Source organism: Panthera leo, chromosome A2, assembly GCF_018350215.1.
Source record: "Panthera leo isolate Ple1 chromosome A2, P.leo_Ple1_pat1.1, whole genome shotgun sequence".
Classification (NCBI taxonomy): domain Eukaryota; kingdom Metazoa; phylum Chordata; class Mammalia; order Carnivora; family Felidae; genus Panthera; species Panthera leo.
Window position 1 is genome coordinate 161,744,698 of NC_056680.1, and position 10,270 is coordinate 161,754,967.

Genomic DNA, 10,270 nt, shown 5'->3' on the forward strand with positions numbered 1-10,270 from the left:
AGCGAAATTCTAGGGCACCCGTGTTCCCCCGGAGAGTGCCGCAGTCACTGTGGCAGAGACCAGCCTCAGGAGGGCCTCAGCGTGGGGAGGTGGGAAGAGGACACTCAGACCACTCCGGGACTTGAGACCTGCAGAGACTCTGGCCACACGGCGTAGGCTGCTGGGGGCTCGAATCTGCCGACGCCAAACTTCCCACCACCTTCCAGCCTGGTCAAGAGCCAACTCCTCTCTTTGTGAAGGAGCAAATTATCCCAAGTGAGGTTAGTGGGAAGGGAGGAGAGACAAAAGGAGGGACGGACCGGGCCGAGGGTCAGCAACTGACCCTCCACCCAACCGCAAGGGCTGCAGCTGGGAACCTAGAGGGCCATTAAGGCACCCCCAGCCCCGACATCTCTCCAGACTCCCTTCAAGCCCTACCCGGGATTGCTGTGGTTTTCCGCTGGCGCCTCTGGCCTCCACAGCCACGCCCCTCCCCCCCAACACGCTGCACTAATGGCTCAGCCTGGGGCCCCAGGGACCTTCCCTGCCCCCCAGACTGCTCTGCGGGCCCCCTTGCCCCCTCACTGCTGAAACCCAATCCTCTGCGGCAGCCCTGGCTCCGCAGAGCAGCCTCCAGCAGAGCGGCCCCTGCCTCCCAAGTCGGCTGCGCCCTACCTGGCCTCTCCTGCAGAGCCCCCGGCCCAGCGCTGAGCCTAGTGGAGCCCCGGCTGGTTCCTTTGAGACAGCCGAGCCGAACCTGCCTGGCCAGTGCCTTCCCGCTTCTTGGTTTGGGCCCCTCTCCCCACTCTCTCCTCCCCTCTCCTTCCCTGCAGTGACCCCTGCCCGGCCCCCCAAATCCTCAGTCCCTCCCAGTCCTCGGACTGACCCTCTTTCCTCTCTCCAAGTCCCTGCAGCCTGCTCGCCAATCCCCAGCCCTCTCAGTGTCCCGCACCCTGGACCTCAGCCATGAAGCCCCATCCTGGGCCAGAGGAGGCCCAGCGGCCAGCTTCGGACATCCGCGTGTTCGCCAGCAGCTGCACGATGCATGGGCTGGGCCACGTCTTCGGCCCTGGGGGCCTGACGCCTCGCCGAGGGCTCTGGGCCGCAGCCGTGCTCCTGTCGCTGGCCGCCTTCCTCTACCAGGTGGCTGAGAGGGTGCGCTACTACGGGGAGTTCCACCATGAGACAGCCCTGGACGAGCGCGAAAGCCACCGGCTCACCTTCCCCGCCATCACCCTGTGCAACATCAACCCACTGCGCCGCTCGCGCCTCACGCCCAACGACCTGCACTGGGCCGGGCCCGCGCTGCTGGGCGTGGAGCCCGCTGAGCATGCCGCGTTCCTGCGCGCCCTGGGCCGGCCCCCCGCGCCCCCCGGCTTCATGCCCAGTCCCACCTTCGACATGGCTCGACTGTACGCCAGGGCCGGACACGCCCTGGAGGAAATGCTGCTGGATTGCCGCTACCGAGGCTGGCCGTGCGGTCCCGAGAACTTCACCGTGGTGAGCTGGCTGCCGGCCCGGCCTACCAGGGACCCGGCCAGTCCCTGCCCAGGACCCGCAATTCCCCCAGCCTTGCTGGCCCAGGCTCCTCCTAAGCTAGGGGACCTTCACACCTGTGCCGGGGATCCTTTCCTTCCCAGCCGGGCGACGGGCTCCACACCCCACCAGTGCCTTTCTGTCCAGCCCAGGAGACAGCCCTCCTTGGGGACCCCTGCCTGCCATTCAGCTGGACTGCAATGTACAAGGTCATGCCTTCCAGCACAGGGCACTCACTGGGGCTGGCTCTGGGCCCGAGCTCTGGTCTGTGGAGCCCCTGCCCCTGGGGCCTGGGGGGAATCTAGTGGGGCCGTTCTAGAGCAGAACGCTCTCCTGCCTGGGGGAGTGGGCTTGTCTTCCCTCTGCCTCTCCAACATTCTGCCAGTCCTGGAGGAGGGCAACTGAGACCCACTTCCTTTCTTGCCATTCTCTGAAGACACACTTGTCCTACAGGCTGTGCCCTGGGCTGGGGGGCTGGGGGGCTGAGGAAGGGGGAGGAGGGGCTGCGGTGATGGGAGCCCACAAGGGTCCAACTAGCTGTGCTGGTAAGTGGGAGGGGCCGGGGGCACTGAGATGTGGGTTCCGTGTTCAAAGAGACCACATAGAGGATGGGGAGGGGAGAGGTCTCATGTTTGCCTGGGGGAAAGAGCTGGCTGGGCTCCTTGTCCCCTGGTGAGCTCTGTCCCCCGTCTGCTCACCCACAGATCTTCACCCGGATGGGTCAGTGCTACACCTTTAACTCCGGCGCGGATGGGGCAGAACTGCTCACCACTCCCAAGGGCGGCATGGGCAACGGGCTGGAGATCATGCTGGATGTGCAGCAGGATGAGTATCTGCCCGTGTGGAGGGACATGGGTATGGGGGCACCCGTGTCAGGCTGGAGGGGTGGCAGAGATGGTGTACAAAAGGCTCTGGGAAGGAGAGGAGGCGCTAGGAAGGGCCCCAGAGGAGTACATCCTTTCCTGTGAAGGGGGGGGGGGGGGCGGGGCCAGGCAGGGTTGGCCAGTCACAGTCCTGGGGCAAGCTGTCTGCAGCAGGGGGGCTCCTGGGACACAGGCGTCAGGGTCCCCCTTTCCCCTGCAGAGGAGACCCCGTTTGAGGTGGGGGTCCGAGTGCAGATCCACAGCCAGGAGGAGCCGCCCACCATCGACCAGCTGGGCTTCGGGGCAGCCCCCGGCTACCAGACCTTCGTGTCCTGCCAGCAACAGCGAGTATCCTCACGGGTTTTTCCAACCCCCTCCTTCAGCCGCAGCATCTCAGACCATCCCAGGGACCTCCAGCCCTCGGCATGCTGTCTCGGTGACCACTCACATTGCACCTGGTCGCCCCACTTCTCCCCGAAGCCTCCTTAACCTGACCAACTACAGCTGAGCTTCCTGCCACCACCCTGGGGTGACTGCAGCTCCGCACCTCTGGACCCCGACTTTGAGCCGGAACCTTCTGGTCCCCTAGGTCCTCCCAGCCCCAGCCCAGGCCCCCAAGCCCCCTATAGTCTGATGGGGTGTCGCCTGGCCTGTGAGGCCCGCTATGTGGCTCGGAAGTGTGGCTGCCGAATGATGCATATGCCAGGTAAGGAGCTGGTGGGGGCGGAGGCGGGGGTCCAGGTACGGCGAAGGGGCCTGGGAGCTGCTCCTGAAGCGGTCTCCTCCCCCACCACGCCAGGCGGGGCGCCAGTGTGCAGCCCCCAGCAATACAAGGACTGCGCGGACCCGGCACTGGGTAAGGGGTAGACGTCCCCCGCCTCCCCACCCCCCCTCGGCTCCGGCCCCCGGACTCGCCGGCCGGGTGGCCCTGACTCAGGTGACTGTGGTGGCCCTTAGACGCCATGCTGCGGAAGGACGCGTGCACCTGCCCCAACCCCTGCGCCAGCACGCGCTACGCCAAGGAGCTCTCCATGGTGCGGATCCCGAGCCGCGCCGCCGCCCGCTACCTGGCCCGGAAACACAACCGCAGCGAGGCCTACATCGTGTGAGTCGGGCCATCCGGGACCAGACCGGGCAGGGTCGGGGGAAGGGCGGGGGCACCCTCCCGCGGGCGAGCCTTCGTGCGCACACCCGGGTGCAAGCCCAGCTTGTACATCATCGCGGGGCTCCTGGGACTCTGGCCAAGCTGTTTAACCTTTGTGATAGCATCTCTTCTGCAAACGGGGCCGTGACACCCGTCCCGGGGCTCTGAAGAGGAGTCACAGACGGGAGATCACACACCTCTCTCCTGCCAGCAGCTATCACCTGGGGGTGTCCAGCGAGCTTTCTTGGCCTCTTTTCCTCCAGAGAGAACGTGCTCGTGCTGGACATCTTCTTTGAGGCCCTCAACTATGAGACCGTGGAGCAGAAAAAGGCCTATGAAGTGTCAGAACTGCTCGGTGTGTGTGTGTGTGTGTGTGTGTGTGTGTGTGTGTGTGTGTGTGTGTGTGCGCGCGCGCGCGCAGGTCATCCAGAAGTCTGGGGAGGTGTGGGCTTGGCAGGTGGCTGTAAGCTGATGGGTAACCTGGTCTCCACAGGCGACATTGGGGGCCAGATGGGGCTGTTCATCGGGGCCAGCCTGCTCACCATCCTTGAGATCCTGGACTACCTCTGTGAGGTGGGCCTGAGCCCCAGCTGGGGGAGGGGGAAGGAATCAGTGCATAAGATCCAGGAGAAGGTATGCAATGGCCGCTTCCCCCACTGCTTGCCCCCAGGTGTTCCAAGACAGGGTCCTGGGATACTTCTGGAACCGGAAGCACTCCCAAAGGCACTCTAGCACCAATCTGGTAACAAACCCTTCTTCCTTCTTTGTCATCTCCAATGTCTTCCCCCGAAGCCTAGAACACCATCCCTACCCAGCTGAGGAAAGAATGGTGGGGGAGGAGCGTGCAGTGACTTTGGCTGGTCCTGGGAGGGAGGACTCCTCCCCACCTCTGACCCTCTCCCTCCTCCCACAGCTTCAGGAACGGCTGGGCAGCCATGGAACCCAAGTTCCCCACCTCAGCCTGGGCCCCAGGTAACAAGAAATGGCTCCCTATTTCAAGGGAGGAGGGGCAGGTCCAGTCTAGGGGGTGACACCGAGGTTCAGGAGGGGAGGGCAGTGGGAACAAGGCCTCCTGTCCCAGCGCAGTGGTCTGGGTCTCACCAGGCCCCCCACCCCTCCCTGTGCCGTCACCAAGACTCTGTCTGCCTCTCACCGCACCTGCTACCTCGTCACACGGCTCTAGACCTGGCATCTGTGTCTTCCGGGCTGCACCTTGACATCTTGGACGGGCCCAGCCTGCACATGTCTCTGCCCTCTTCATCCCAAATAAAGTTCTAGTGCGTCAGCCTCAGCTGTTTCTCTCACAGCCAGACTAGTCAGGCTAAGGTCAAAAAAGACCTCCGTCCACCAACCTCTAGTGGACAGCGTCTGAGATGCAGGTGGGTCCCAGTCAACCACCACAAATCTCTCTGGGCGAAAAGAGTAGTGAGAGGGCGTCCTCCCCTTGCACCTCAGCATGAAGGAGTTTATCGAAATGACATCTCAGAGAGAAAGGAGCCCAAAGCCAGGTATCAAGGCAAAGAGGACTCAGCGGGAGGACAGTTATGTTCAGGGCACACAAGGGAATAGTTGAAGAAGGCTCTGACCCAGAGCCTGGCAAGAAGTGGGGGGCAGGGAGAGGACAGAGGGTGTGTAGCCACTTCCAAGAACACAAGCTGCTGTCTGCCTTAGATCATGACTCTTTTCTCACGTTTGGGACCAAGCACCAGCACACCACCTGTCTCCATGGGAACTGCTCTGCATCTCCAACCTTCCCAAAGAGCAGAAGGTCCCAGCTTGAGATGGTGGAGGGAGGCCTTCCCTTCCCACTCCTGCCAGTAAGAAGACATCCTGGCCCCGGCTACAGCCCCATCCCTGCTCTTTCTCTGTACCTCAAATATTGGAAAACTGACAAGGGGGCAGGGGAAGGAATGTTCCTCGTCTAACCGCATCTTTGGATCCCTGCTGTCCCAGCCTATCAGCCTGGGTATGGGGGGTGGGGGGGTGGGGGTGAAGGGAAAGATGGGGAGGTACACGTGGGGTATGGAGAGCCGTGAAGAAAGGCCCCGCCCTTTTCTCCCCATTCTGGTGCAGGCCCATCCTTACTCTGACACTGGCTGCCAGCATAAGCACACGTGCGGGGGTGGTACTGCCCCGAGCCCAGGGGTCAGGGGTGGGGGGCGGTGCCCCCAGCCCCCAAGTGTCAGGCCACTCAGAGTAGTGGAGCAAAGGCTGGACCACTGGGCTGGGTCTGAGCCAGAAGCAAGGCCGGAGAGGGCGGTAAAACAGAGACCCCTGCCCAAGCCCACCCGCCTCTCAGAGCCACTCTACCACATCAGCCAGACTGTGGGAAAGGAGCCAATTTATGAAATTAAATAAAGTCCACGGAGGGAGCGAAGAACACGGGCCGGGGCACCCCCACCCCGGCCGGGCCCAGCACAGCTGGAGCTCAGCACCCCGTGCACCCCCGGCTTTTCCTCCCCTCCCGGGAGGGGGCTTAAATAGGCCAGGCCCCAGCCCGGCCAAGGTCCTGGAGCCTACGGGGGGCAGAAGTCGGAGAAGTAGGGGTGTTGCAGGGCTTCCTCTGCCGAGATGCGCTGGACGGGGTTACATTTCAGGAGGTTCTGAAGGCGCGAAGAAAGGCGCGAAGAAAGGCGGGTTCAGGCTGGGTTAACTGCCTCCAGCCCCAGCCTCCCCTAGACCTCCTGACAAGTGTCCGGATCCCACCCTCGGCCCCTGCCCTCGGTCACCTGTAGAAGGTCCCTCCCTGTGGCATTGAGCTTGGGTACGACATTCACCAGGGACGTTGTGGCCGGGTACATCGGGTAGGGCTGTGGGGGTGGGGGTGCAGGGAGAGTCAGACCAGCGGTGTGGGGGCCCGGAGGCTGCTACAGCTGGGAAGCAAAAGGGACCCCCGCTATTCCCCGTCACACCTTATAGTCTGGCAGCTTGGTCATGGCAGGCCACTGCTCCTCGGTTGGTGTCCCCAGAAGTGTGTCCACGGGGTCAAGGATCACTCAGGTGGAAAGGGGCGGGCGAGGGGCTCTTCCCCTCCTGGGGGGGGGGTTCTCATATACCCACCTCCACACCCCTCACTTTATCCCACCGCTCATGACAGAGGCAGGACCCAGCACGTGCAGGGTGTTCCCGGGGCACACCAAGCACTTTACAAACGCTCACTCCTCTGACCTAAATAAACCCCGATGTCTGTTGCTGATGAACAAGTTGGCCTTCTCCTACTCCCACATCTACCCCCCCCCCCCCCCCCCCCCCCCCCCCGCTGCTTTTGGCTCCTGCGTCCTAAGGATTCACTCCTCAGCTGGAGGAACACGCTCACGGCTACTCCCCCAAGTGAGCCCTCCTTGTCACAGGTCACACATTCTCCAGCAGACAGCTTCAACCCTGCCCTGAGCCCACCGGGGTGTCTGCCCTCCATCCCCTCGCCCCAAGCCACCCCCTCTCCTGGCCCAGGCCATGCACTCTGCGCTCCACAGGTTCCTTACTCCCCTTCATGTTTTTAAAATTAAACTCTACACCCAACGTGGGGCTCAAACTCGTGACCCCCCTGGTCAAGAGTCGCACGCTCTACCGACCGAGCCTGCCAGGTGCCCCCTCTGACTCCCCTTCAGAGAGCTCAAGGTGAAGGGAAATGTCGAAGGATATCGGAAGATTCTCTTCAACTGGTCGTCTACGTCATTGCCCGGGAAAAGAGGCCGCCCCGCGTTGGCCAGCTCTAGGGGGTGCAGTGGGGTATGAAGAGCCCCTCATTCCCATGGCACCCTCTGTGTGTCCTATCCCCAGCCCCAAGCGCCTCACTCCCTTCCCCAGAGGGGCCACTCCAGACCCGATCTGTCCACTCAGATGGGAGAGACAGTGGCTCCGCAGACCCCCAGGCATGTCACCTGCAAAGATGCAGCCGGCCGACCACATGTCGATGGATGTGGAGTACAGCTTGGCCCCAAAGAGGACATCCGGTGGGCGGTACCACAGCGTGACCACCTGGAGAAGACCCCACCCACAGCGACCCCCCTGCTTAGAGGGCTGGGGAGGAGGGGCTCGGTGAGGAGGGGAAACAATTGTGTGGGACCCGGAGTAGGAGACGGAAAGATGCTCAGAGGGGACCCCCTCCCTCACCCCCGTCTCCCACCCCCCCCTCCAGCTCACCTCAGCTGAGTAACAGCGAACTGGTATCCCAAAGGCTCGAGCCAAGCCAAAATCGGCCAATTTCAGCTCCCCGTTCTGACGGGAGATGGAAAGGGACTTTGAGAGGGGTTTTCAACAGTCCCAGGGCAGGCCTCCTTCTTCTGCCTCCCAGCCCAGCTCCCCCCATCACTTGTGCCAGCCAGTGACTACAGCCTCCCTGACCTCCCACCTTCTCCCCAGGAGGTACCCTGTTTATCAGCAGGTTCTGGGGCTTCAGGTCCCTGTGCAGTACATTGCGGCTGTGACAGAATCCCAGGCCTTTCAGCAGCTGGAAGAGGAAGGACTGTGGGGTGGAGAGGGGTGGCGGGGGGAGAGCATCAGACCTTCTGGAAGGAAGCTGCAGCCAGTAGTGGGTCACGTTCCCCTCTTCACCCTCTGCTAGCCTCAAAACCCCACCCATCTTTCAGCCACCTCATCACTTCGCTACGGAGGACCTGCTTTGTACGGTGGTAGGTATTATATACCCATATATATAGGTATATATGTGGGGGCCCTGCTCCCCACCCTTCTAGAACTTACAGCCTGGTGGGCCTTCCCCCCCTCCCACTCTGATCTCTCCCCTAACTGGCCTTAGGTAAGCACACACTTCGTAGCCATCAATATATATGCTGTGCTGTATTATCATTCAGCACTGCTTCCCCTGGGACTGGGGCCAGGCACCCGGGCCTAGCACAGTGCCTGGCATATAGCAAAGCATCCAATAGGTGTTTGTTGAATGAATGAATGAATGAATGAATGAGTGAATGAATGAATGAGTGAACGAACGTATCTCTCTGACTCTCATTTCCTCGTCTCTCAAATGCAAATCGTATCACTGATATCAAAGTATTACTGTCAGATCAAAGAGACCATGTCAAGATGCTTGCTCAGACAGAAAGCTCCTGGAGGGTAGAGACAGGGTTTTCTCATTCCGACACCCCAGCGTGTCCCCGCTCAGGCCCTGAACTTGGTGCTCAGAGAGTGCATACGCTGAAGACAGAGTGCCACTTGGCCTCAGTGAGTCTCCAGGACACTAGCCCCTCACCTTTACAATTTCAGGATCTAGGTCACCATTGCAGCTGTCGAAATACTTCTTAAGGTCCTAAAAAGGGATGGGGGTGGGGAACGTGACAGAGTTTAACCTCAGTCTGGGCCCCTATACCCTCCCCCAAGGCTACAGGCCCCCAAGTCCCCCTGTCACCTGGTCACAGAACTCAAAAACCAAAGTCAGCTTCTTGTCGCTATGCAGGACGTCATGAAGCCTAGGGAGGAGGGAGGACTCAGCGGGGCAGGTCCACGAGTTTCAGCCTCAGGTCCCCAAGGGATCTGTATCAGCCCAACCCTGGTCCCAGCATCAGCCCAGCCCGTCTCTGAAGCCCCCCTCCTCCAACTGACCACACAGGCAAGGAGGACCCTGCCCATCTACACACCTGACGATGTTCTTGTGCTTCAGCTCTTTGAGTAGGCAGATTTCCCGAAGGGCTGAGCTCGGCACTCCCTACACATGGGAGGGGGCCGGGCGGGCAACAGTCACATCCCACCCAACCTGGGCCCTCGACCCCCTCCCTAGCCCTGATGTCCCAGTCCTACCTCATCATCGTCATCCAGCCTCACCCGTTTCAGAGCCACAATCTCATGGGTCTCTCGGTTTTTGGCCTTGAATACTGTTCCATAGGTGCCTACAGGAAGGTCGGGGCGAGGGTAAAGATGGGACACCCTTCCCACCCCAGGAAGTCCCTGTCAGGAGAGCAGGCAACGCAGGTGTGCGTTATTTCTGATGTCTGGACGAGTAAAGGAAGAGATTGAGGGTGAAAGGCTCAGCATTTGCAGAGCTTTGTAAGTGACGAAGGGGCAGAGAAGGTGCCTGTAGACAGATGGCTCACGCGTGTCTTGCAGCAGGGATAGGCTGTGGCTGCGAGGGTAAGGAGGTCTATCATAAAGGCGGTGCTTCCGGAGGGTCTGGGGATGGTGGGCAGGTCTGGGAGAAAAGTGGGGGTCGGCAGAAATGTTGAGGTTGGAGGTCTGCATCGAGAACTGAGGCTGGGGGCTGGGTGAGGTTTTGCAAATGGTGCTGAGGCTACGGGTGGAAGATGCAGGAAGTGTTAAGGTCGGCAGGTGGGTCTCCAGGAAGTGCTAAGGTTGGGAAGGGGCGTCTGCGGGAAATGCTAACGGGAAGGACAGGTGTCCGCAAGGAGTGTGGAGCTCGGGGCCAGGGCTGCAGTCAGGGCTGAGGTCGGAGCCTGTGGGTATTGCTGACGGTAGAGGAGCCAGGCTGCAAGGAATGCTGAAGGGTCTGTAGAGGAAGATCTTGCAGGAACATCTCGTAGTCCCATTACCTTCCCCAATCTTCTCGAGTTTCTCGTATTTCTGCATCGCGGCAGCCGCGGGGACCCCTACGGGCCCTGGGTTCTAAGACTCCGGCCCCGGCGTTGCAGAGGAGGCGGCACCCCAGCCTCCGGCCCTGCCCCGCCTCCCCCCCCCTCCCCTGCCTGCGCAAGGGCTTCTGGGCCGTGTAGTACTAAGGGTTCGCAGGTTTCCCAGCAATGTCCCGGGCATTAGGCAACAAAAAAACTACAACTCCCAGCAG

The 10,270-nt window shown here is 61.4% G+C and overlaps 2 protein-coding genes across 4 annotated transcripts; one reads left to right on the plus strand and one right to left on the minus strand.

The window, feature by feature from the left end:
- The first annotated feature begins 70 nt into the window (after positions 1-70).
- On the plus strand, positions 71-4,791 carry ASIC3 (acid sensing ion channel subunit 3). Of its 3 annotated transcripts, none has more exons than XM_042927668.1 (12): positions 71-260; positions 885-1,479; positions 2,220-2,370; positions 2,599-2,726; positions 2,883-3,084; positions 3,178-3,234; positions 3,336-3,483; positions 3,786-3,877; positions 4,016-4,095; positions 4,193-4,264; positions 4,436-4,494; positions 4,658-4,791. In XM_042927668.1, the coding sequence occupies exons 2-12, from the start codon at positions 946-948 to the stop codon at positions 4,737-4,739; spliced, it is 1,605 nt and encodes a 534-aa protein (XP_042783602.1). In that variant the 5' UTR covers positions 71-260; positions 885-945; the 3' UTR covers positions 4,740-4,791. The 3 variants fall into 3 exon arrangements, with proteins under 3 accessions (XP_042783602.1, XP_042783603.1, XP_042783604.1); XM_042927669.1 differs by having other exon boundaries at positions 4,627-4,783; XM_042927670.1 differs by having other exon boundaries at positions 4,706-4,771.
- Positions 4,792-5,853: 1,062 nt separating this feature from the next.
- On the minus strand, positions 5,854-10,137 carry CDK5 (cyclin dependent kinase 5). The gene is made up of 12 exons (XM_042927671.1): positions 10,020-10,137; positions 9,274-9,362; positions 9,114-9,181; positions 8,885-8,945; positions 8,729-8,785; positions 7,892-7,987; positions 7,666-7,740; positions 7,404-7,500; positions 7,165-7,234; positions 6,435-6,495; positions 6,252-6,332; positions 5,854-6,125 (listed from the first exon to the last, which is right to left on the minus strand). Exons 1-12 carry the CDS (start codon positions 10,054-10,056, stop codon positions 6,039-6,041), a joined length of 879 nt encoding a protein of 292 aa, XP_042783605.1. The 5' UTR covers positions 10,057-10,137; the 3' UTR covers positions 5,854-6,038.
- Positions 10,138-10,270: the final 133 nt, after the last annotated feature.

What these genes read in the sequence shown, in the direction of transcription:
- ASIC3 (XM_042927668.1), top strand. Translation starts at nt 946, where the DNA reads ATGAAGCCCCATCCTGGGCCAGAGGAGGCCCAGCGGCCAGCTTCGGAC. An exon ending in CGCAGCGAGGCCTACATCGT is followed by an intron (nt 3,484 to 3,785) that starts GTGAGTCGGGCC and finishes CTTTTCCTCCAG; the next exon opens with AGAGAACGTGCTCGTGCTGG. An exon ending in CACCTCAGCCTGGGCCCCAG is followed by an intron (nt 4,495 to 4,657) that starts GTAACAAGAAAT and finishes GCCGTCACCAAG; the next exon opens with ACTCTGTCTGCCTCTCACCG.
- CDK5 (XM_042927671.1), bottom strand. Translation starts at nt 10,056, where the DNA reads ATGCAGAAATACGAGAAACTCGAGAAGATTGGGGAAG. An exon ending in ACTCGAGAAGATTGGGGAAG is followed by an intron (nt 9,363 to 10,019) that starts GTAATGGGACTA and finishes ACCTTCCTGTAG; the next exon opens with GCACCTATGGAACAGTATTC. An exon ending in AGAACCTGCTGATAAACAGG is followed by an intron (nt 7,741 to 7,891) that starts GTACCTCCTGGG and finishes ATCTCCCGTCAG; the next exon opens with AACGGGGAGCTGAAATTGGC.